Source organism: Calliphora vicina, chromosome 3, assembly GCF_958450345.1.
Source record: "Calliphora vicina chromosome 3, idCalVici1.1, whole genome shotgun sequence".
Classification (NCBI taxonomy): Eukaryota; Metazoa; Arthropoda; class Insecta; order Diptera; family Calliphoridae; genus Calliphora; species Calliphora vicina.
In genome coordinates, this window is record NC_088782.1 from 37,568,407 (window position 1) to 37,596,017 (window position 27,611).

The window sequence follows — 27,611 nt, forward strand, 5'->3', positions numbered from 1 at the left end:
GTCAATGCCGTAATAAAGAAATCTTTTAATTTTGTTTTCTCATTTTAGAATTTAATTAATTATGTCCTTTGTTAAATTAAGTTAACAAAAGTATACAAATAAAAAACTACAAAAATGTTGAAATTTTTTAAAAAATTATTTCAGATTTTAGGCCACTAATGAAATATTTGGAAAAGTTTCCATTGTTTTGTCAACCACTGTATATAGCGAAGTCGATATTGCCATGTTCGTCTGTCTGTCTATCCGCCTGTCCATCTGTATGTTGAAATCAACTTTCCGTAGCCCCCAAATAACATACAAACATGATCCTGGCTCGGTTGCTATTTAAAATCCCGATTTTTGGCCTATTTTTGATCTATATGTGTATTACTAGTCATTAATATAGACAATATGGTTATCTAATGATAGATATTTCAAAGTCCATTGCAACGATCTATATAAGGCTATAGTAATTTGGATCAAAATCGGGAAAAATATTTTTAACTCGAATTTTTTTTTAAAAAAATTTTCTTTAACTACTAAATTTAAAAAAAAAAAATTGAAAAAACGATTTTGAAAAATTTTTTTTTTTTTAAATATTTTAAATTTGTATTTTAAAGTATAATTTGGTGAAGAGTATATAAGATTCGGCATAGACGAATATACACTTGTTTTCAACATTAATTTGTTATTCTGAATTTAAATTTGTATGTTCTCAATATTAATTTGGAATTCTTAATTTCATTTAGTTTTTACTGAATATTTTTTATCTATATCGATTTTTAGTTTAACTAAGAAAAGCAACTTGGTAATCACGAACAGATTTTTGATCTATGATCACTCATATTATTAGTATTTTATTACAAAATGTATAGTTTATCGAAAAACTCCAAAAATCTATAAGCGTCAATAAGTTGGTAAAAATTGAGAAAATTATCTCCTTTACTCTATAGTTTTAGCCATTTTTCCAAAGTAAAACAAAACCGATTGTGTATAAATTGTCTTTATTTTTAAACAAAATTCTTTCGTGTTTGATTTTTTTTATAATATAATTTAATACATATTATATAATACATACAATTCTTAGTATTAATAACATGGCAATATATTGAGAATTTGAATGAAATTCAAAATGCCTTATAAATATAAATAAAATAATTATAACAACTTAAAAACTAAGTTGAACTTAAAAAATGTATTGTATTGTATATAATTTCGTTACAAGGGGACCCTTAAAGAATGTGTGATTTTAATATTTTCTCCTACTATTTTCTATATATTTTTTTAGTATTTTAGTTTATTTGCAATAGAAATCATTGTCAGGTAATTCAGGTTTTACCAATTTTATCACAATTCAAAATATATATCACAAACTTCTTTAAACATACAATACGTAAATTAATAATTATTAATAATATTAAAAAATTAACATTTATTTAATGACTTGAATTCGTTTTTTTTTATTATTTTTTTTGGCCCCATCTTAATAGCATAATTTTCGATTTTTTATATGTGTAATACTTAATGAAATATGAATTTTAAATTTTATTAAGGATATTCACATTAATCATATGTAATTAAGTATGAGTACCCCTATTTCGTTTTTTTTGATTTTCCGTAATTTGTTGTTTATAGTGGAATGTTAAATATAACATTATGATCAATTTTTTTTATACATGCAAAACTAAATAATAAATTATAATGTAAATTAAATAAAGTTGGTTGGTTTATTGTGTTGCAAATGATTTTAATGTACAAATGTTGCCACAATTTCAGCTAATGATGTATATGTACCAATAACTAATCCCAGTATGCCAACAATGATTAAAAAGAAGTTACCTAGAAAAGTTGGGAAAAAGAGCAAAGATAAATATTAATAATAACTAGGTTTATTAGTTATGTATTGGGTAAGGTCAGTAGTTACAATAATTCTTTAATGTTTTACATAATTTGCAACATGTAAAGTCATTAATCATATTAAGAGTTCATAACTTTTTATATGAAATTAATTTTCTCTTTACCCAAATTACAAATTACATCTATTCAAATACTTACTGAACAATAACCACACTTTGGCCACTCCATGGGTAGTATACCAATGAGTACAAATTTGTATGAGTGCTGGAAATGCTAAACCTAATGCTGATAGGCAAAGAGCACCAAATAATGAAATAAATAATTCTAAATTTGGTATGGCCACCGCTAATAAAACTGTAGATAAAAATCAAAATATAAAGCGTTAAAAAGTTTATTTCAAACATTCCTTCTTCACAAATTAACTTACATGTCACCAACACTAATGCTGTGCGCACTGTATATTCCCAGAAAATTTTACTACGCTGTGGTCCCAATTTTGTTGCCACATATTCATTCCATGTGATATCGATGGCAACATAGCAAGCTAAACCATGTGTTATGAAAATAGCAAATGCCAACATAGCCTTGACACATTGAGCCAAACTGTTTTTAAAGCAGAGGAGAGATTAACTTGATAAATAATTTTTTGCTTTTTTTTAAGGACTTTACTTACATATCTTTGGAGGGTAAATTTAATGTGATTGAACCTTCAATTTCATCACCATAATTAAGATAACCAAACAAACCCATGCCCACATAAAGGAAGACAATTAATATCATAGACACATTTAGGACACCACAGGATCCACCAAATTTTTTGGGTGTCTTCATTTCGTTCTCCAGGGGTAAAATTACACCAATAGCTGAAAGGGATTGATTTAAATAAAATTAATTATATCCATAGTTGTTTAAGGAGTGCTAACGCAGATTTTTCTTAATAATTTTTTCATTTTTGAGAAATATGGCAGATTCAATACTTGTTCGAGTTTTTAAAATCAGTTGATTTTTTAGTTCCTAAAGCTACGTTTCCGCATACGGTGTATGCGGGAACGTAGCTTAAAGAAAGAAAAATACTAGTGCACATGTTTCAAGGAATATGTTTCCAAAAATATAAAGACCTAATAATTGAGAGGAAATTTGAAAACGATAAAATAAAATTAAGGTCACAACAAAACATTTCTAGGGAAAGGAGATCTGAGTATATTAACATTCTGAAGCTTATACACGCTGAGTTAATCCTAATGTTCAGATAACTATACAAATTGCTCAAGAAGCATAGGTCAAAAATATACTGAAGATTTTCAATTTTGATAAATGCTGGCCAGTATCAACTCCGTCGACCAAGATTGTTGATGACTACGAAACATGGAAAGTAGAGAATGTTGGATGAATTCTGTATTTAATGCACTACACTTGATTTTGCATATTGTGTTGGTTACATGTCTAGGAACATGTCCAACAGAATTTTTGGAACAGAAAAGCGACTTAATAATTCTGATTTTTTTTCAAAGTTTTAATTTTTTGGTCGTTGTTGTAAGATAATGTCTGAGAGAATTCTTTTTGTCAGAGTTATATTGTGGAATTTTATGAGGATAATTTTTCTGGAAGATCTTAACTCTCTATGGGTAAATTTTAGAGTTTCCAAAAAACCCAAGAATTTCAAAACCGCGGTTTCGGTTTTAAAAAATTGAAAACCGATCGGTTTCGGTTTATTTTCGGTTTTGTGATAATTTATTAAATATTACTTGTTATAGAAACAAAATCAGTTGATAATATAGGAAATGCTATATAAATTTAAAATTCAAACTTGACGTGTGTTCAAAAAGATGAAGAAAAATTGGTAATTTTTCATTTAATAACACCTTTTTAATATATTAAATTGCAAAAATCAATAATAGAAGGCTCAATGGTATTAATGGTACTTTTTGAGATTTCTATAATATTGAAGCAGGATTTCAAACTTATACTTTTTGAATATTTTATAATAAACCTAAAAATTAGACAAATACATATTTTTATACCCTTCGCCATGAGTGGCAAGGGTTTGTCATTCCGTTTGTAATTTCTATATTTTTTATATATATATTCTGGATCGTTATATATAGCGAAGTCGAGATATAGCCATATCCGTCTGTATGTTGAAATCAACTTTCCTAAAATAACTTACATCCATGATTCATACATCAATATGTCAGGAATTCTTCCGGCTCGGTTGCTATTTAAAATCGACAAAATCGTCCCACAAATGGCAGAGATATAAGGAAAAAACCGGGAAAACCTATATTTTTGGCCTATTTTTGATTTATATCTGGATTACTAACTCATTAATATAGACAATATGGATATCTAATGATAGATATTTTAAAGTCCATTGCAACGATGTATATAAAGCTATAGAAAGTTGAACCCACAATCGGGAAAAATTTTTTAACCCGATTTTTTTTCATCAAACATTTTTTTGTCATAAATTATTTTTCCAAAAAAAAAATTTTTTAAAAATTAAAAAACAATTTCCAAAAGAAAAAAAATTTTTAAAAAATTTAAATTTTGTTTACGTAAAAATATTTAAAAAACAATTATTTTTAAGTATAATTTGGTGAAGGGTATCTAAGATTCGGCACAGACGAATATACATAGCTCTCTTACTTGTTTTACATCGATATGTTTTTAGAGAAATTGGTTAAATCATTGGATGAAAAAGTTGGTTTTTCATTTCAAAATTTTGAATTTTTCTACTGAAAATAGATTAAAAGTAAAAACTGAAGAATAATTGTCGGTTTCGGTCGGTCGGGTTTAACCGAGGTTTCGGTTAAACCCGAACACAAAACTCTAGTAAATTTTACCCTTTTTACGAGAAAATCAAAAAAAAATCCTTTCAAAAAGGTTAAAATATTAAAAGTTTACCCAAAAGAGAGGATCTAGAGGGTTAACCAAAATATGATCAAATAATCGTTTGTTGTTTTGCGGCATTATTTTTTCAACTGGCCACAATAAACCCAAATGTTTACACTAAAAATTGCCATAAAAATAATTTTCTTTTATTCCTAAAATATCAACCCGTATCAGCGTCTTCTTAGTAATATTTAGAATCAAGTCATTACATTAAAACACGAAAGGAATGGTAAACAAAATAATGAAACCAATATTCTGACAGACTTTTTCGGCCAAGATTCTTATATTACAGTAGAAAATATTGTTACGAAATTGCTTTATACATTTTAATTTAACGGTCTGTAACGGTTGCTTGCAACATTCATCACGTTTATAAACATTTCCATCAGTAAAAACTGTTATTAACATTGTTTATAAGTATGACAACATTAACTGTGAATCAGCTTTAAAAGCTCCAGGTGATCATTATGGAAATAGAACAATCGAGTTTTTTTCATCAGATTATTTAAGAGACTTCTAGACGATGGCGCTGTGTATATAAATAGTAACATCGAGTTGTGAGTCAGTCAGTGTATTTTTTAAAGTGTGTAATATAAGTGGGTGTATTAAAATAGAGTGACTATTTAAAGTTTAAATTGTTGTGTAGATTTTAATAAATAAAGAGTTGTTAAAATTTTTAAAACTACTGGTCTCTTTTATTTGCAATTAAAAGAACCCGGTTTACTTTAAGGAAATAAACCACCGCTTTTTTATTTAAAACTAAAAACGTAACAATATCATTGACATCGGAGATATCAAATCCAACTGATGTCCGCTTTGACGTTAATTAAGCGATTGAAGTTTTCTTTTTAACATTTTGGGTGTACAAGTTGTTTTTGATTCATGTCGTTTATAAATATTTGCAATATAGCAACAATATGTAGACTTATTGGATTTGATACATCACTACATATAACTGAGAGTCAAAAACCTAAGTCTGTTGTAATTCATGAGAATGAATTGCAATGTATTTTGTTATTGTATATGTGAAAACAATTTTGACATTTCTCTCTCTTCCCCTTCTATGTATTTATTCTCACTATCTTCATTCCCATTCATAATTTTATTCAAAAACATTAGTAAAATTTTAATTGTTAGCCAGTTTAAAGAAGTCTCAAAATGCTAAACTGGTCCATTAATTTGCATAGTTAATTTTTTTCTTCTCATAAGCATTTTTGTTATAAATTTTACAAGACTTACCCTCCAAAGCAAACAGCACAGTGCCAAAGAACAATGGAAAACCACTTGCGGGAGCAAAAGCCTCTTTATTCTCGGTTGAAACGGGTTCACGGAAAATATAATAGCAAATAATGCCAAAGGAGACCAAGGTTATGGCATTAGCCAGCGTAGAGAAAGGAGCCAAATATTTAAGATTTCTAATCCAATTAACTAGAATTAATGGTAACAATATAATGACCATACACAAACGTACATCCACGGGTGTTTCAAGATAATAATCCGCCACAGACTTAATATTCGAAGAGACGAAAACCACATAAACACAACAGGTACCCAATTGATAAATCAATAGAAACGTATTCACCACATGACCGATATAAGGAGCAAATTTCTTAAATAACGAGGGACCCTCGCCCATTGCTATTTCAGCCACTTTGGGATAAGTCATGCTGGGTATCTGGTAAAGAAAATTTAGTTTATGAAATCAAAAGAAAAATATTTAGTAAATTTGGGGTATGCTTACCTTTTTTCGGCGACATAATTCATATTCAGCCTTGACCAGCTGATGTATACAATAGGTGCAAATGAAGCCAATAATTATGGTGCCTATAGTGCCCGTGACATAACCGGAATTTTTAAAAGCATTTGGCATAGCCAATATGCCTGTACCCAAGGAGCCCTTAAGCAAATGAAACAGAGTCTCAGAGTTGCTAAATTAATTTGAAGAAATGTTTTTTTATAACATCAATACAATTAAAATAATGTAAATAAAAATAAACTTACGTGGTGGGATGTTCTACTTCTCGATGATCATATGGAATGTAATCATCTGCATGGGCTACCACATATTTGTCACCTTTCTCTGTCAATTCCAATGAATATTTTTTGGGAGTTTTATCCGAGACATCGTTGACGTATGCCGGATTATTATGGCCATTTTTACTCATTATCGTTTCTGGTATCAGTTGAACAAAGTCCTTCAACAAAACACGTCAACACTCTTTGATTTAACTTTTTCAAATATTCACCTCAAACACATTCACCTGCAGAGATGACAAAAAGAAAAGAGAAAGAAGAGAAAATAAGCAAAATGCAACTGCAACTGCATACAAAAACAAAAATATTGTATTTAAAATATAAAACATTAAATAATTAAAATATTTTTACTGAGTTTGTTCTTTTTTTGTACAATTAAATTATAAATAAAAATTTTAGATTTTTTTTCTAAACTACCGCATCACATCATTCATTTAGAATTCATTATAGTCTCTATTTAGTACATCAAGCGATTCTGTCTTGTACTTTCTTGAGCGTTTAGGAACTGAAAAAATGCAAAAGAAAAAAGCAACACACGCTGATGTCTTGTATTTTCAAAATCAAAAAATACCAAAATGAATTGCGAAAAGCAAAGCAAACTAAATGTCTTCTCTAATATTTATTGCATGAATGTATTCAGCATAAAAAAGAAATAACCAACTAGCTAACAGAGTGCCCGCCCGTCCTCTCTTCTTTCCGCCTGTCAATTTGTCTGACGTAGTGCATGAGAATGCACTTCTTGTTTAGTGTCACAATTTTACAATTTTACAGTGTCAATATCAATGCGGTTGCTGGCCAACGATCTCTACTGTTGCTTTGGCAAGTGAAAATTTACCCAGTACCCTGTTAGCCTAAAAAATAATTTTTACTTTACAAAATTTTCTTTTCATTTCTTTTTGCTGTCTACTCGTTTCAGACGAGACAAGACAATGCCAATGCTGTAGTTTGGCACGTGTTTAATTTATGTAGGTGCAGTGTTTCCTAAAATTTAGTTGTGTCTTTTTTCTTAAACAGAGGCTTTTGAAATGGTAATGATATTAATGATAATTCTTAAGATTGTTCATTTAACTCTTAAAAAACTTATCCTTTAGGAAGGGATCTTGGAAAGGCCCGCAAATATTAAATTTTTCTTTCTCATCTATTCAATTGCAATCTTGGCTGCGTTGTCGTTGGTGCGTCTGAAAACATGGAAAATCCTACACAATGTACAATTGATGATCTGGATACGTATTGGAGTTTCACCTGCTCTTTCACACAGCTCTTGGTTTGAGATAACCTTCGGCCAAAATATCTTAAGCTGTTTTCGAAAAGAGCGATACAGGATTCATAGCCATACAACAGGACGGAACGCACGTTAGATGAAAAGAGGTGGTGTTTCACCTGCTCTTTCCCACAGGTCTCTGTTTGAGATAACAGTCGGCCAAAATATCTTGTGCTGTTTTCGAAACGAGCGACAACAGGACGGAACGCACTTTAGATGAAAATGAATTTGGGGTAATTTCTAAACTTTTTGCAGTGCCCCAAATGCTTGGTTTGCCTTTTAGATGCGCGAGCCGCCTGATGCTGAAATGAAACTACCCAGATAACTAGCCAGATATACGATTGGATACCTTCAAGATCTACTTTGTATATTTGGAACATTTGGGAGTTGATGGTATTTAAACGCAAGACTATGGTCTTTGCTACCTTAACATGTAAACTAGCATCTTTGAATGAGTGGGCTAGGTGACAAAGGTCGACGGCATAATCGAGATCTTTGAGGCGTCCAGTTAGGCCCCAAATCGTTAGAATGCTTGTTGCCTTAACTTCAAGTTCTGTATTGAACAGCAATGGAGATAAAATACAGCCTTGTCGTACACAACACTTCCGTGTTGAATCCCGGTATAAGACACGGATTAGATCAACGAGTTCATGTGGATCTGCTTTGCACTGTAGCGCTTGTCAAATAGCCTGCTGGTTTAGAGAATCGAAGGCTTTAGCAAAGTCTATAAATTTGCAATATAGAGGGGAACGCCATTCCACCGATTGTTGGACAATAATACTAAGGCTGCTTACGTGATCCGTGCATGAGTGATGTTCCCTAAAACCAGCCTGCTCAGAACGAAGTTGGGAAGACAGTGAGGAGGATAATCTGTCATGAAGGATATCCGCCCCTTCAATTTCGATATTCCGTCTGCATAATTTGAGAGATAATGCAGATTTAATATTCCTTGGTGTTTCTAAAATCGGTGGGTTTCGGAGAGGAAAATTCAAAATCATCTGAATTAAACTTAAATATGACGGATGTTAAACTGTTCAATAAGGAATGATTGATTTGAAATCTGGAACAAGTGAACTGCATAAACATTCGGCAAATTCGGAATTGTGCCACTAAAGAAAAAGCACATAGGAATGGAAAATAAATAAATAGTTGAAAATAAATAGTCCAAAAACAGTTTGGGTCGCTCACACTACGATCAATTTAAAGATATAAAACCATGATAATAAGCAACCTAACGAAGACTGGAATAGTGACAAAAATCAATTAAAGTTATAAATTAGAGTAGACTGACTACTAGTGCGAGAAATGTCATCGTTAGCTTTAGCTTATAGAGGTTAATTCGAAATAAATTTAAAAAAAATCATAACATACATGTTTACCGACGCATTCCTACTTTTGTGAGTTAAAAAATTAAGAAAATATCATAGTTTGAAGATGAAAAAGAACTGTGTATCGTAAATCGGTCTTAGAAGTTACATTAAGCTTCCAAAAATATTATCAGCCTAACTACAAAAGCCTTAAAGTCGATTTTAAGTCCATAGACTATTATTTTAAATTTCGTACCATAAAACAAATTTCAAATATATGCAATTTAAAATGTTGTTTTATTATTTTTAAAAAAAGCTTTTTGTTTTGAACTTTTAATTTTTTGAAATTTATTTTATTTTTTTAAATTTCTTTCATAGTTAGGGTGTATAATTTTGAAAAAATAAAGGAATAAATAATGAATAAATAAACTCAACACTCGGGTTGACTACTATTTATTCATAAAATTGGGCACCCGAATGATCATTAAACCTAGATGCAAATCCTCTATGGATTAGAAATAGTGAATCAGCTCAATTTAGACATAGGCTAAAGTCATCTTCATTTTATTTCGTTTAAAAAATCTAAGCGAATTTTATTTTAACTCTTTCGCTTTATTGTTAAGAATCACTGTCATAATCCTCAAAATTGTCTGTATTTAATTTATAAGACAGTGATTTATGAACATTATCCACGAATGTATCTCGAAAAGAAAATGTTTTATTTCGAGTGTTACTTAATTGTTGGCACAAAGCAATTGTGTTTCATTTGATTTGTTTAATTTTGCCATTGTTCTTTAGACAACACTCTACGAAATATTAATAGGGTTTCATAAAAACATAAGAAAGTTAATATTTTAAGTAATGACCTTGACGTTGATGATTAATTTAGAAACATTAAAAATAAAGTTTAAGGAAAAATTACTCATAAGACATTTACAAATAAATTTATTAAACAAAAAATACTTAAAATTGTGTTGTTTGTAATGCAGATACACGATTTCAAATTTATTTACATGTAAATGTATTTGTATATTTACATATAAGATTAAATGAATACTCTTCACGATATAATATGACATGTAATTGCATAATTCGTTATTTTAACTATGATATATTTGTATTAAAGTAAAATTTATTTTACAGTTTTCGTTTTTATTTATTAAAACTTTTCGGTTTTGAGGGATTTCCTTTCACCCATGGATCCGCGTCTGTCGTAGCTCCCATATAAGATCCACTTTCAAGAATAATTATAATAGCCATAACTCTCTTGAAATTATCATAGACGAAATTGAACCAAAATTAGCCTAAAATACTAATACTTCGTTCCCATATTAGATATTGAAATATTCTGGGTCCTTGTACAATTCTAAGATGATCGAGCTATATACATCCGTTCTTCTGTTGAAGACACTATGGCACTGTGGTTCCAAATCATAATCTAGGTGGACAAAATTATTTGGCGCTCTTTTTATATAGAATTGGTATCTCCGATTCCAAAAAAAATGTTTAGAAGATCAATATAAACTTTTTTCAAGATACAGTAGGGTCTAGATATACATATAAAAATTGTTAATAAAAAATTAAAAAAAACAAGTTTTCATGTGTTTCTGAAACTAAATTTTTAAAAAGATCTGTATTTACTATATTTCAAGTTACAGTAGGGTCTAGATATATAAAAATCAATAATAAATAAAGAAATATTTCTAAAAATTCCATTCCGTAAAAATTAAAAAAAAGTATTTCGGCGGGTGCTGGCGGCTACAATTTTTTTTACAAAGATATTCCCCAGAAGTTTTTTTAAATGATGTATATAGTCATTGGACGGGCTTCGACGGTCTTTGTTTTTGGCAAGCTATATAACATTCTTAGAAAAAAAAATATCAGTATATTTGAGTTCCAAGTTGAAAGGACTATAACAGGAAAATGGAGAGGCCCATAAATATAAGATATACACTTATATGTCAATGTTTATCTATGTTTTGAAGTATGAATTTCTATATGGTAAAACAATTGAGATATATCTAATTTAGTAAAGCAGTAAAATATTAAAAAAAATTAACGAAAATATGATTCAAAATTTGTTGAACTTCTGGCGCTTCTGTCGAGAAAACGAAATGTGCAATTGAAAAACCCATTTGTATTGGAGGAGAGCAGATTGTCAGCTTCCGAAATAACTTAGTTTTTCCAAATTCTGAAGATACCAATTTTCATAATTTTGTCCACCTTGATTTTTATTTGGAACCACAGTGCATGGAAAGAAATAGGGAGATGAAAATTAACCGAAATATTATTTTAGTTTTCTATTTATGACCAATGATGTTGACAATTTTAGTTTTTAAGATTCCAATCTTACGAAATATTCGTTGTTGATCAGAAAATGTATTGAAATGGGCAAAATTGGTCCAACCAAAAATTTTAGAACAAAATTTTAGTCCGTCATTAAAACATGTAAGTTCTAAACAAGGAGACCTAGAAATAATTTGGCTCAAATAGTTATTGCTAATTGACATTTCCAAATATGAACAAAATAAGTGATGGGTCAAAATATATGAAAAACTTTGATCGAACTTATCACTACACCCGATTTTGTTAATTTTATATATTTTCCAGATAAATGTTTTTATCTACAAAAATCGGTATTCTTATTATGTTGGTGGTGGGTATATAAGATGCGGCACAGCCGAATATAATGTCATTGGCAACTTTTAAAATAAATTTTCTGTTCACATGTATCTTCATGTCTATCAAATATTGAACAATCGAATTATTCAGTTGTGCCTGCAACATTTTAGATGGTGGGGTGCCAATAAGTTGTTTGGTTCAATCATAATTCAGAAAAATCTTTGCACAGCGAATCTGTTTTTTAGATTTTTTGGTGAACTCCTCCAAGTAGTACCAAATTCATTCTAGGTAGCCGAATTAAAAATGTCCTGGACATTTATCCCTTTTAAAACAAGTAAGAAAGCTCTATTCGGCTGTGCCGAATCTTATATACCCTTCACCAAATTATACTTCAAAATAATAATTTTAAATATTTTTAGGTAAACAAAAATTATTTTTTTTCTAGTTGTTTCTTAATTTTTTGGAAAATTTTTTTTTTTAAATTTTAAATTTTTTTTTGTTTTTTTAATATTTAGCGAAAAAAAAATTTTGGTGAAAAAAAAAATTTGGGTTAAAAAATAATTTTTCCGATTTTGATCCATTGTAGGTCCAACTTACTATGGTCTTATATACGTCAAAGGTCTTTGAAATATCTATCATTAGATATCCATATTGTCTATATTAATGACTTAGTAATCCAGATATAGGTCAAAAATAGGTCAAAAATCGAGGTTGTCCTAGTTTTTTCCTTATATCTCAGCCATTTGTGGACCGATTTTAAATAGCGACCGAGCCGGAAGAATTTCGGAGATATTGATGTATGAATCGTGTATGTAAGTTATTTGGGGGCTTCGGAAAGTTGATTTCAACACACAGACGGACAGACAGACAGACGGAACTGGCTTAATCGACTCCGCTATCTATAAGGATCCAGAATATATATACTTTATAGGGTCGGAAATGAAAAATGTAGAAATTACAAACTTATATGAAGGGTATAAAAATAATATTTGTTGAGGTCATAAAAATTGTTATTTTTTGTGAGATGATTTCATCGATGGAGTCAACTCACTATCCTCCGAGCCATTTCTTCAGGTTCGGAAACAAAAAATATTTACATGGGTCTAAATCCGGATAATAGGGCGGAAGAGGGAGCACTTCGTAGCTTAATTCATGGAAAATTCATATGTTTGCACCCGATTGTGTGAAAACACGACAGCCATATCTTGCGGAAAGCTTTCTCATACCCAAGTGATCATTCAAAATTGAAACCACTGAGTCATCTATGATGCCTATGGCTACACAATCTCCCGCACTTTCAATCTCCGATCGTTCAATACGTTATGGAGAATTTTTGTAATGGTTTCGGGTTTAGAGACCTCAACTGGGCGTCCACAACGAAATTCAGTAATCCACCTTTTTCATTGAAATTTATGGTGTAGAGTTTCCATAGTACTTATCAAGCTTAGCATTGGTTTGACTGAGGGTTTTTTCTGCAAAAAATAATGCTTAATGAGCACACAAAATTCACTTTTTTCCAATTTCTCCTCAAGTCAAGTCATGAGGTAGTCTGCTATCAATGGCTGTCAAACACAAACTAAATGACGCAGCTTGTTCATATTTTGACAGGAGTCAACTGACAGATGCCTGTTGACAGGAGCAGTGTTGCTCTTTCACTGAAGAGGCGGTAAACTAAAAAAGACACTAGTATATTAAATGCGACACTCTTACGTGTTGGCTTTGAGTTTATTATCTGTTCCTGATTTTCAAGAAATTATTAAGTCGTCGTTGGCAACTTTTTAAAAAAAAATTCTTGTTACATGTAACTTTAGCTTCTTATCCTTCAAATATTGAGCAGTGATCGCAAGGCAAAAGGATGTAAATTTGATCGCTAACAAATTTTGCCGTAAACAATCGAATTGACAGACAGCTTCATGTCCAAATTTTTCAGTTGTGCCTGCAACATTTTAGATGGGGTACAAATATTTGGTTGCTTCAATCGTAATTCAGCTTTACGAGTTGAGCTTTCTATGATACAATTGGAAAAATCTGTGCACACAATTGAATCATTCGATTGGCACAGTAAATCTGTGTTGTATATACTTGTATTTTGGTGAACTATTCCGATAGGTATCGGATGGGAAACAATTTTCATCCAATAGATTTTGGATTCGAGTATCACCTACACAGAATAGAAAGATGTATCTTAATTGACATTTTTAATTTGAATTCCAATGATATTGAGTAGTGTTTTTCACAATTTTTATGATCTTATAAACCTACCGATTTTAAAAACTAGAATATATGAGTATTTTCAGATCCAGAAAGATTAGTTCTTCTTATTGTCAAAAGAAATATGTTTTACAACTTTTATTGACATAAGTTGAGGAACAAGATAATTCTCCCTGAATCTTGTTGGCACAAACAAATGTATTGGTTTGTTGCAAAAACAATAATTTTCTGATTGTATTTTTGATGTACAATCTACAATTTGTTTCTCATTTGATATTTTTAACGAGTTTCGTTCACATTCTCCTTAAATGCATATGATGTAATCGATTTGTTGCCCCCTGTTGGCTATGACTGCCAACCACCGATTTAAATAATAAAAATTTATTTATTCACTCTGTACAAATCTATTTTAAGATTTAATCTTATATTAATAGCGAGCAGTGTAAATCTTATTATGATCCCGTTTGTACGAGTGCTTTTGTTTTTGTCTAACTATATTCATTCGTATTTAGTCACCATTAATAGATTTTAGTATGCAGGAAACAAACTATTAAACTCAGTACGTATGTTACACATAAACTTTTTTTGTTTGACGAAAATGTGTGCTTTTTTGTTTTGTTTTGTTGTTGCAGATTTTATTGTACTAGATTAAATAGATTTGTGTAAAATACAAAACTGATCGCTCAAGCGAGTCAATGTCAAGTTCAATTTCAGTTCTTTCACACATTTTGTTGTGGTTTATGGTGTTTTTTCAAAGAAGGGTTAACAATGTATTTGACGTTTATTTAAAAAAAAACCAAAACTATTATTTATGTGTCTGCTAGATCAGTAAAAAATATAGTACTTATTTATTTATTACATATTTGTCTGTTTAGTAGAGGGTTGATAATTTGTATTGTAAACTAATGAATTTATAAAATAAATAAAACAATTTTAATAAAATCATAAATTATCATTGTCATCATTAGGGTAATTACATGTTTAATATTCAAAATAATTTAAATTTTTTCTACTTGATCAGCAAAGACATGTTTGCTGCTGCTGATAATTTTTTTTGTTTGTTTGTTTGCTTTTCGTTTTTATTTTTAGTAATCGTTTTATTTAACGCCAACACAAAATTCTACAATTTTAAATAGTCGATTTTATTTTGTTTTTTTTTCTTAATTTTTGTTATTTAAATTATGATTTATTTATTTATCTTTTGGCAAACACAAACTAAAAATTTTACATTATTGTAATGGCATTTTCATTTTTGTAAAACGTGATAGAATGTTTAGAACCTCCAACAAATGAATTCACATTTTAACACGAATCGTTGTGTTAAAATTGTCACAAGTATTGTTTTTTTTTACAAATTAATTTATTTTAGAAAAATTTGCACGGGAATTTTATGAATACCACCCACTATGTTATGGTGGTAGGGTGGTAAATTTAAATGTTAGTTTTGCGATAAAACAGTCTTCGAATTGATGACTGATTTTCCAAGTAAATTTCAATATTGTCTATGTAATCAAGATATAGGTACAAAATAGAGGTAGTCACCGATTTTCCTGATTTTAAATAGCAACCAAACCAGGACTATTACCGATATATCTAACAATCATGTGTGTAAGTTATTTGGGGGCTTTGGAAAGTTGATTTCAACAGATAGATGGACATGGATATATCGACTATATAACGATCCAGAATATATATATATACTTTATGGGATAGTATATTCCCTCACCACTCATGGTAAAAGGTAGACAAATTTGACCTGTAAGCAGCTATTTTCTGTGCTGTTAATGATTCATCGAATTCAGCTGAAGGCGTTGGGTAATCCGTCGTAAATAAACCATGTTGCAAAGATCTCCAACAAATGATATACATATATATATATCAACATTATTAAAGACAAATCGGTTCAAAAGAAACATCATAACCTGATGTCGCCAATAGAGAATTCTTTATATATCATGGAAAACACTCGTGTTTCCTTTGCAATTTCCAAATGCTCTTGGAGACTCTTCTCAAATAAAGGCTAAGCTTGATAAATAATATGGGAACTCTGAACCATCAGTTTCAATGGTAAAAAATTGGTTTACTGAATTTTGTTGTGGCCGTACAAGCAAGGAAGATTCCGAACGTGCCGAAAACACGATATGGTGTTGGCCGATCGGAGATTGAAAGTGTGAGAGATTGTGGAAACCATAGGCATCTCACTTGGCTAAGTGGTTTCTTGCTTTCCGCAAGTAGTATTTCTACTACTTTTTTTTTAAAAAAGTAGTATTTCTACTACTTTAAAAAAAAAAAATAGTATTCTACTCCTTTTTAAAAAAAGCAGTAATTCTACTCCTTTTTTTTAAATTTTTTTTTTAAAAAAAGTAGTATTTCTACTCCTTTTTTTTCAAAAAGTAATATTTCTGCTCCTATTCTTTAAAAAAGTAGTATTTCTGCTCGTTTTTTTTTTTAAAAAAGTAGTATTTCTACTCCTTTTTCAAAAAAGTAGTATTTCTACTAATTTTTTTAAAAGAAGTCGTATTTCTACTCCTTTTTTTTAAAAAAAAGTAGTATTTCTACTCCTTTTTTTAAAAAAGTAGTATTTCTACACCTTTTTTAAAAAAAGTAGTATTTCTACTCCTTTTTTTAAAAAAGTAGTATTTCTACTTTTTTTTAAAAAAGGAGTAGAAATAAAGGAGCAGAAATACTATTTTTTTTAAAAAAAAGGAGCAGAAACACTACTTTTTTTAAAAAAAAAGTAGTAGAAATACTACTTTTTTTTTAAAAAAAATAGTGTTTCTACTCCTTTTTAAAATAAGTAGTATTTCTACTTCTTTTTTTTTAAAAAAAGTAGTGTTTCTGCTCCTTTTTTTTTTAAAAAAAGTAGTATTTCTGCTCCTTTTTTTTAAAAGTAGTATTTCTACACCTTTTTTAAAAAAGTAATATTTCTACTCCTTTTTTAAAAAAAAATAGTTTTTCTACCCCTTTTCCAAAAAAGTAGTATTTCTACTCCTTTTTTTAAAAAAAGTAGTATTTCTAATTAATTTTGTTACTAAATTACCTGCCCTCTTTATTTCGCGTTCACTTCTTGGTGCTATATGCATTAACCATAATTTGTTAGTTTAAATTCTATAATTTAATTAATTTTTAACTAAATTTTATAGCAGCAATTCAATTTTGACTGCATTTCATTTAGACAAATTAAAAAAAAAACTGTTTCATAATTAATAAACTATTTTTTTTTTTTATTAATTTTAATATACAATTCAAGGAAAACAAGATAGACACACCAAAATATTTCAAACCACTAACCTACACACCACAGACACATTAATACTATTTTTAATGCACATTGAAATTGAATTATAAAAGTTAAAGAGTTTCGGATATCAAACGATTTATTTAGTTGTATGAAGAAACACAACACAAGGTCATTGAACGAGAACATTGATCTTTAATATTATTTATAAAAGAATCTGGTATGAGTTTCTAAATAAATAAAGTCGCGCGACTTCTAAATTTTTTTTTTTGTTGTTCTTGAGTTACTACTATGTATTTATAAAGTGATTTCAATTACTTGAAACGGTGCTGCTTTATTTGGTTATTAATTCACGTGTTAATTTTTTTTTTAATTTCAAAAAAGTTTGAAATAAATATTTGTTGACTTTAATTTTTTTGTGTAGAAGATTTAAGAAATTAAATGGAAAAAATGTAATACATTTTAAAAATTGATTTATTATGTCAAGGTTATAATTGCTGAAAGAGTCTTTTGTTTGGGTACTGTTATTTTACATTTACTATAACAAAACTGTCGTTGAAATAATTATAGCTGAACTGAAAAAATATTTATAGTTTAACAAATATTTAGCAATAAATACTTTGTAATTTATTTGTATATAAATTACTGTTAATTACCTTGCAATTTATTTATATATAGATTACTGTTCTTATACAGGACAGTGTAATTTCGAATTTAATTTTCGAAAACTGTTATACTAGTTTATTTTCCATACTATCACAATTTTGCTGTGAAACGCTAGATAAAAGCGAGACTCATCTCTGATAGATCCTAAAGGCATTGTAGAAAATGTGACCCAAATAATCGGTATATCTTGCTGACAGGATCATACATTAGCAGAAAGCGTCTCCTTCTCATCCTCATTCTGACAACTTCTGCAGTACTCATTGAATATGAGGTTCTCTCTCTTATCACTGATATGAGAATCCTGTGCTGTTATTATACTCTTCACCATGAAGCATACGTATATGTTTGTCATTCTGTTTGTAATTTCTACATTTGCGACCCCTTTACTTATATATATTCTGGATCGTTGTTTTGTTGTAGCATATTTAATCTGGTGGTTCAGCATAAAGTTCAAGTCCAAGGAATTGTGCTACTTCGACGGGATTAGTCCATAAATCCACTGGACGTAGTGAAGTAGGGCTGGCTGGACAGTCAAATTAGGACTCTGACCACATGCTGGGCATAAATACGCGACAGAATCTTCTCGGTGTCTGCTAACGGTGGTGGCGACCTCCAAGTATGACATTCATATGGTATCTAGCTACCGCGAAATTGAATGTTGTTCAAAGCTGTCATATACCAGCTGTGATCAAATGGATCCTGCACATAACTCTGCATGCTCTCCTCGTATATACGTAGGTCCTGTCTGAGACTCCAACTGTGTGATGTCGAAGTTTGGATGACTTCTACGGCGACATCCCAGAAGGAACTGTTGCGTCAACATGGCGCTGTGTTCCTTGACCGGTAGAACCTCAGTTTCCTCGTGAAGGTGGTGTTCGGAGGTAATTTGAAGGCAGCCTGTGACGGTCCTTAAGTATCACTCAACGAAGGCGACCACACTGGATCACCATAGTTGACCACTGATCGACCAATCGTCTTGTAGGTAGCTGGCAAAGTCTCTTAGTCCATACCATAAGTGCTGCCGGCTAGTGCCTTGAAGACCTTGTTGCTATTTCGCAGTGGCGGGTGCTGACTATCAAAAGTGACACCCAAGATTTTCGGTGGTTCATTGTCGGAATTTGTACGCCGTCGATGCCTAAGTTAATTTTTATCTCCTTCGTCCAGGTGGTGAAGAGTGTTGCCTATGACTTCGTTAGAGATAACTGCTGATTATGTACAGTGAAGAATTTATGGATTTCGTTGAGATAACCATTTACATTCCACAAAGTTCATCCACGTTGTGAGATGTCTCCACGATAGTGCTGTCGTCTGATAGGTAGAGTTTAGAGAGGCAGAAGCAAAACAGGAGCGACGACAGGACTCCGCCTTGAGGTACTCCTTGTTTAACTATACTGGGTTTTGAGCATTTGTCTCTAAACTCTACGAAAGAATGCCCGCCACTCATATAGTTCATTATCCATCTCTTCGTATTGTTGGTCATTGTGGACTGCAGGATGTCCTGGAAGAGTGTGGCGTGACTGACAACGTCGAAGGCCTTCGACAAGTCAAGTATCACTAGGACAGTCCGTTCACATAGCCTCTGCTGATTTAAGCCCTGTGCTGTTCATCTTACAGAATCTATTCTGGATCATTATACATAACGGATACAATATAACTATGTCCGCCTGAAATCTTTTTTTCGAAGCCCCCATTAATATACATTAATATATACGCTATAGTCCTGATGCGGTTGCTATTTAAAATCGGGAAAATCGGTCTTTAAATGGCTGAGATATAAGCAAAAAAACACGACTATCTCGATTTTTTACCAAGTTTTGACCTAAATCACGATTACTTAGTCATGTACATAGACAACAAGGATATAAAATAAGAAGCATTTCCAACGACGAGTATAACATCATAGGAATTCGGTCCGACAATGGGACAAAACCGGGAATATATTTTTTATCCTGATTTTTTTTTTTTATCAACCAACAAATTTTTTTAAACCAAAAAAAATTCATCAACATTTTTTTCAATCTTGAATTTTTTTTCATCAATAATTGTTTTTAATTTTGTTGTCCATCTTGTATAAAATTAATTTCGATTTAACAATTTACATTATAAAGCTTAGTACTCTGTTCAAAATTTCGTTCGAAGTGTTGTCAAACTACATATGAAATATTTGGAATGAAATATTTGCGAAATAATTTCACCAGATGGTCGGTGATCTCATTATCCATATCCAACCCATGCTTTGCCAATTCGTCCGTAATATTGTTTCTTGAACATCTGCATGTCCCAGAATCAATTCCAACTTAACATTCGAATGTCTAGCATATCTATGCCAACAAAGATGTATAAACACCCCCATTAGATCTGACTGCAGCCATCAGTAAATATATAGCCTATTGTATCCATACTGCTCTACATAAAACCCTACCAAGTCTATCTTCCCTAGCAGAGTTCAAGAGGGATGAACCCAATATCACATGGCTTCGGTTTACAAAAATTCTGATTTTCAAAACCGGTTAGTGTGGGAACGCATTATCAACAAATCATATATTTGTTTATAACTATAAAACGTTAAAAATTGTTTTTTATAATTCGATAACAAATTTAATAAAAAATCAAAAATTTTATGACTGAAAAAACTGTAGATTATTTATGTGTATTATAATTGTTGCTATTTTTGTCTACAACATAACACAAGTTTAATATGTTTTATTACCTCTTTTATTATTATGCGAAAGATAAAATAATTGAAATAAAGTTTGAAATCAATGTTTAAGATAAACGAAACGGCCGTGGAAACTATTCAGAAAAATATACAATAGATTTATGTTTAGATAAACTTAATAAATTTATTTAAAATTTTGCAATGAAGCATCTGTTGTATAGCAAATTCGGAAGTTATAAAAATTTTAATTATATGTCTGCCTTCTTAACAGTATTTTGACTTCAGTAGAAGGTTTTATGGCCCATATACTAAATTTTTTTAACTTAAAAATACCATAGAAAAATACAAATCACATAAATAAAGAAATTTAAAACAAATTGAAATAATGAAGTTATTAAGGTTGACCATTAAGAATGGTTAATAAATTAATCAAACAATCAAATAAAACAAAATATTAATTTTAATATAAATATTTATTCATGGCACGAACTAATACTCAGAACATGTTAATGTTTGGTTAACAATGACATTAACACATGATTTGCTGGGCTATGAACCGGCTTTTTATATTCATATATTTGATTTAATATGTTTTATTCAAAAATAAAAACAATTTTGGTAATTCAAGTTTAAAGAATTGTTTTCAAGAACTTTGATATTGTTATAATACAAAAGTATAATTTAAATTAAAGTTTTGTTAGAGATTGTCATGGATTATTTGTTTGCTCTATAGAGTCATCTGTCTTTATTTACAGTTCTTAGTATGAACTGAAAAATATAAATTTTTATATGTTGTTTCTAATCTGCAATATTGTAATAAATTGCAATATTTTTAAGCGCATTATAACTGAATCAAATGCTGTATGAAAACATTTAAATGAAATGAATATTTAAGTATTAAAAAAACAGCTTCTACTTATAGTAGATCTTCACTTATTTAACAGATTTTAATTTTAACATTATTAAGCTTAAAGACATAGCATCATTTTTAATTTATTTAAAATTAAACAAATTAATATTAATATTTGAAATCTATACGAGAGGACTAATCACACCACTGAATCTTTTTGTTTTTGCAAATGAAAAAGTTTTTTTTTGAGTTTTTTTAATCTCAATGTTTTGGTTGTGAATGAAGTTTTTTTATGCACATGTTTATTTATGTTCAGATTAAGAAAATGTAAACTAACATTTCACTATATTTTGTTCCACAGTATTATATTATAGCATTCGTTCTTTACCTCTTCATTTCCTCCTAGAAATGAGAAAGGAGGAGTTAAGCCTCCTAAATATTGGGTGCAGATATACGATATTATAACACAGAAACCCAAACTTAAGCACCATTTTTAATTATATTAAATAAAATTGTTTATCACTATTTTACTAAGTATGTATTGCATGAACTAACAACAAGTATTTATAGAAATGTATCTTCAATCTACAAAATAATATTTATTAAATTGCGCCAGCAAAAAAATTGTCTCATCACAAAATCAGTTCGTGTGACCATTTTTTTTTAATAATCAATCATTTTTTAATTAAAAAAAAATTATACATATTAATTAACTACAATAAATAAACGTTATTTAATCAAACTTAATAAAATCAAGTAAGAGAACTTATATGTATATGCCGAATCTTATATACCCTTCACCAAATTATACTTCAAAATACAAATTTTAAATATTTTTTAAAAAAAAATATTTTTTTTTCCAAAGTTGTTTTTTTAATTTTTTGTTAAAAATGTTATTTTAATTTTTTTTTTAAATTTAAAATTTTTTGTTTTTAATTTTTTTTTTGGTGAAAAAAAATTCGGTTTAAAATTTTTTTTCCGATTTTGACCCTTTGTAAGTCCAATTTGCTATGGTCATATATACGTCGTTGCAAAGGTCTTTGAAATATCTATCATTAGATATACATATTGTCTATATTAATGACTTAGTAATCCAGATATATGTAGGTAAAAAAATAGGTCAAAAATCGAGGTTGTCCTGGTTTTTTCCTCATATCTCAGCCATTTGTGGACCGATTTTGCTGATTTTAAATAGCAAACTTCTCGAAAGCATGTCTGACAGAATTATGGAAGATTTGTATCCCGAAGATATCTGGGGTCTTCAGAAAATTGATTTCAACAGACAGATAGACAGACAGACGGACATGGCTTAATCGACTCCACTATCTATAAGGATCCAGAATATATATACTTTATAGGGTCGGAAATGAAAAATGTAGAAATTACAAACGGAATGACAAACTTATATATACCCTTCTCACGAAGGTGAAGGGTATAACAAGTAAGAAAGCTATATTTGGCTGTGCCGAATTTAAAATACCCTTCACCAAATTATATTTTAAAATAACAATTTTAAATATTTTGAAGTAAACAAAATTAATTTTTTTTCTCAAAATTGTTGTTTAAATTTTTTTTTCAATTTTTTTTTTTAATTTTTAAAAACTTTTTAGTAAAAAAAAAATTTGGATAAAAAAAAAAATTCAGGTAAAAAAATATTTTTTCCGATTTTGGCCGATTGTAGGTCCAACTTACTATGGTCTTAAATACGTCATTGCAAAGGACTTTGAAATATCTATCATTAGACATCCATATTTTCTATATTAATGACTTAGTAATCCAGATATAGGTACAAAATAGGTCAAAAATCGAGGTTGTCCTGGTATTTTCTTTATATCTCAGCCATTTTAAATAGCAAGCGAATCGGGCCTATAGCGGATATATTGATGTATTTTATTTTATTTATTTTTATTTTTGCTTTACTTCTTTAATTTGAAAAAATGACGCTGAGGCACACCGATTGCTCACCGAAGCTTATGGTGAATGCGTTTCAACGTGCAAGAGATGGTTTGTTCGGTTCAAAAGTGGTGATTTTGACACGGAAGACAAAAATTGCCCAGGCCAGCTAAGAAAGTTTGAAGACAAAGGTTTGGAAGCATTACTCCATGAAGATTGTTGACAAACTCAGCAAGAACTTGAAAAATAATTGGAAGCTACTCAATCAGTAATTTCAAAACGTTTGTGGGCAGCAGGATTCACCCAAAAGCATGGAAATTGGGTACCGTGCAAATTAAAGCTAAAAAACACGATTTTGCATGTCCGAAATAATGCTTCAACGATATAAAAGAAAATCATTTTTGCACCGAATCATTATTTGCGATGAAAAATACAAAATACAAAAGCCCAAAATTACACCAAAGCCAAATATCCATGGCGCTAAGGTAATTCTCTGTATTTGGTGGGAGCAAATGGGTCCTATTATGAGCTCCAGAAATCAGACCATACCATAACAGGGTACCTGCACCGAACGCAACTGATTCGTTTGAAGATTGCATTGGCCTAAAAATGATCAGTATATGCGGCCAGACATTAAACCGTAATATTCCTTCATGACAAAGCTCGGCCACATTATGCAATACCTGTTAAAAACTATTTAGAAAGAAGTGGTTGGGAAGTTTTGTCTTACCCGCCTTATAGTCCAGACCTTGTCCCGTCGGCCTATTATTTGTTTCGATCGATGCAGAATGCTCTCTCTGGGATACGCATCATTTCATATAAGAGTATCCGAAATTGGCTAGATTCGTTCTTGGCTTCAATAGGTGAGCAGTTCTTTTGGTGCGGAATCCATATGTTGCCAGAAAGATTGGAAATGGTCATAGCTGATAAAGGCCAACTTTGAATAAATTTATATTGCACAAATGTTTCCAAATAGAAGCTAAAAATTTAAAAAATCCCGCATTTTTTAAGTTATACACCAATATTTATAAAAGTTATAGAGATATTTATTTTAGGCCGATTTTTTGATTTGACGAACCTTCATTGGGTAGCACAATTTTGTATAAATATGAATATTTCTAATAAAATTTCAAATCAAATAGAAAAGAGTTTAATAGAGTTATATGGTCCCTATAAAGAATTCCACGCATCCAAATTAGGAACATCTAAAATAAGTCATATTTTTAATATTTTTTTCCAAAAAATAGGTCTTCATATAATTTCTCATACAGATAAAATTCTTCGGACTCGTATATATTTCTGAAAGGAAACTTATCGTAAATGCGTGTAAATAAAAATGTTGTAGGCCCAAGTTGTGCATTTTTGAAGGACCTTGCATTAGACTCCATTACAACTTTAAATCCGTGTAAATACAAATCAACTCAAAAACACTTCAGCTCTGACTGTTTTAAATTTCATTAAGATTTCTCAAAATAAAAATCTTATAAACCACTGTACAACATAACACTTCCAAACTGAACTGAATAATTGATAGTCCCCCCTCCAGAATTCTGTAACACATTAGAAAAGCAAACAAAAGTCAAAAACAACTGAAAGTGTCATCAAACTTAATAAAATAAATTAAATAACATGAGTTTTGTGGCCACTAAAATATTACAATAATTTATTTAAAAGACGCTGAGCGAACAGTTTAAAACAGTTTTAATGTATGCTTCCGTTTCCGTTGATATTTGAATTTTGATGAATTTAAATTTTATTTATTATTTCACTTTGCATTTGTTTGCAAAATACTTTTTAAAGAATTTTATAGTTAATAATAGTAGATATTTAAACTAATAATTAAAAGTAATTTGAACAAAAACCAAAATTACCTACAATTTTCTAGTTTAGTTGTTTAGTTTTCTTTGAATGCAACTTTGTCTTAAGACTAGATCAAGCCAGTTTTAACCAAAATTGTTAGTTTCTTTAACGTATTTTTCTCTTCTTGTTGTTGATGTTGGTTGCTGTTATTGCTGTCGCCTTTGTTGCTGCTGCTGCTTTAAAATTGTTAAGATTAAATTAACAGTTTCTTTTTTTTCACAATTTTTCTTGCAACTTTTTTTTATAAATTATTTGAAATCTCTATGCAATTTTTCTATTAGCACTTTGGCTTCTTCTTTAATAAAATATTTGGTTGTACAATATTTCGTATGACGTTTATTGGACAGTTATTAACAAGTTTAATATTTATTTTGATTTTTAGCATCAAATATTGTTATTATTTTTCACTTTTTCTAAAATATTTGTATATTTTTTTTTACACTTTGTATTTAATTTACTTTTAAACGTTTTTCTTTTAGACCACAACTATTTATGTTTTATTTTTTTATTTTGCTTTCAAAAAGGTAACAAACGTTGTTATATTATGTATTTTATATTTATATTTAGTTTTATAAATTTATCACTTTGTAATGCACGTATTGACCGTGCGTTAACGACTAAATCTGTATACGGTATGCGCCATCAGTTTTAAGCTCTGAATGAAACTCGCAAAAATATCAACAATAGCAACAGCAACAATAACAACAACAACAAAACGCAAAAAAATAATACAATAACAACAAACAGTAATAAATCTGTAGTTAGTTTTAGTATGTTACTTTACTTATTTAATGTACGAGCAGTTACTTACTTATTTATTTATTTATGTCGTTAGTTACGATCAACAGTAACAACATCAGTCAAACAGTAGTTTCTCACCTCTCAGCAGTGACAGCAGTAGCAGGCAGCAGTGTAGTCAATCTCAGTTTTGGCTGAGTAAAGTTTAGAGCTTAATTTTTTTGTTTACACCCTACTGTACGCACAATTTTATTCTAGTGCTCTAGTATGTTTGTAACGCTCAATACAGTCTATATCATTGGTAGGCAAATAGAGGCATTTAATTTGTGTGCCTCTAGCAACTCAATGAAATGTGTGTATTTTTACGCTCTATTACGCTCTTTTGTTCACATTCGGGTTGTTTGACGAAAATCATCGTAACCTGAACAATATGAACGCCTAACATGGGTCTATATACAAAACAATGGAAACTTTTCCAAATATTTCATTAGTGGCCTAAAATCTGAAATAATTTTTTAAAAAATTTTAACATTTTTGTAGTATTTTATTTGTATACTTTTATTAACTTAATTTAACAAAAAACAAAGGACATAATTAATTAAATTCTAAAAATGAGAAAACAAAATTAAAAGATTTCTTTATTACGGCATTGACAAAACAATGGAAACTTAGGTATTATTTTAACAAATATGGTCTAAACTTTGCAATAACTCAATATTTTGTTGGGTATCCCTTATTTTTTATAACTGCTACACATCGACGATGCATTGAACCAATTAAAGAGTCAATGGTCTCCTTTGAAATATTTTGCCATTCACTTATAACCGCATCCGATAAATCTTCCTTCCTGGTGTAATTTTGGGTCCTTATTTTACAATCTACAATTTCCCATAGATTTTCTATGGAATTGAGATCTGGCGATTGGGCAGATCAAAACACGTACCTCGTTGGATTGTAACCACTCGGTTACAACCCTAGAGGTGTGTTTCGGGTCGTTGTCGTGTTGGAATCTCCAAACTAGGGGCTTATTTTCCTCAGTGTATGGATACATAACATCGTTTAATATGGTTCTTTAACCTATACCTGTCATGTTATCTTTTATAATATGAATTGGGCCCATACCTTGCCCTGAAAAACATCCCCATACCATAATATTGCCACCGCCAAACTTTACAGTCTTATTTGTGTACTTTGGATCTAATCTTTTTCCCTTTGGTCGTCTAACAAATGTTCTCCCATCACTGCCTCTTAAATTGTATTTGGATTCGTCGGAAACGAGGACAGTATTCCATTTCTGTATCGACCTGTTTAAATGATCCCTGGCAAATTGTAGACAAGCAGAACGGTTCTTTTTAGAAATGAGTGTTTTTTTCACATGACGATAGCAACCAAGACCAGCCTCATTTACCCTGCGACTAACTGTTCGGGTACTTATTTCTAATTTTAGGCTATTAACAACCTCACGAGGAGTTATTTTTGGGAATTTCTTGAACTCTTTCGCTAGGAGTAGAGTAGTCTTGTCTAGGAGTAGTCTTACGAGGTCT

At 30.1% G+C, this 27,611-nt stretch overlaps 2 protein-coding genes across 3 annotated transcripts in view; one reads left to right on the forward strand and one right to left on the reverse strand.

Moving 5' to 3' along the window:
• Positions 1–27,611, forward strand: part of LOC135953298 (oocyte zinc finger protein XlCOF7.1-like) — a 107,857-nt gene that overhangs the window by 11,080 nt on the left and 69,166 nt on the right. The gene's annotated exons all lie outside the window — the stretch shown is intronic.
• Positions 967–25,878, reverse strand: LOC135954715 (proton-coupled amino acid transporter-like protein CG1139). 2 transcript variants are annotated; one of them, XM_065504936.1, is made up of 8 exons: positions 25,341–25,878; positions 6,730–6,989; positions 6,470–6,656; positions 5,968–6,403; positions 2,510–2,699; positions 2,264–2,439; positions 2,035–2,190; positions 967–1,818 (listed from the first exon to the last, which is right to left on the reverse strand). In XM_065504936.1, exons 2-8 carry the CDS (start codon positions 6,891–6,893, stop codon positions 1,727–1,729), a joined length of 1,401 nt encoding a protein of 466 aa, XP_065361008.1. In that variant the 5' UTR covers positions 6,894–6,989; positions 25,341–25,878; the 3' UTR covers positions 967–1,726. The 2 variants fall into 2 exon arrangements, with proteins under 2 accessions (XP_065361008.1, XP_065361007.1); XM_065504935.1 differs by having other exon boundaries at positions 25,345–25,877.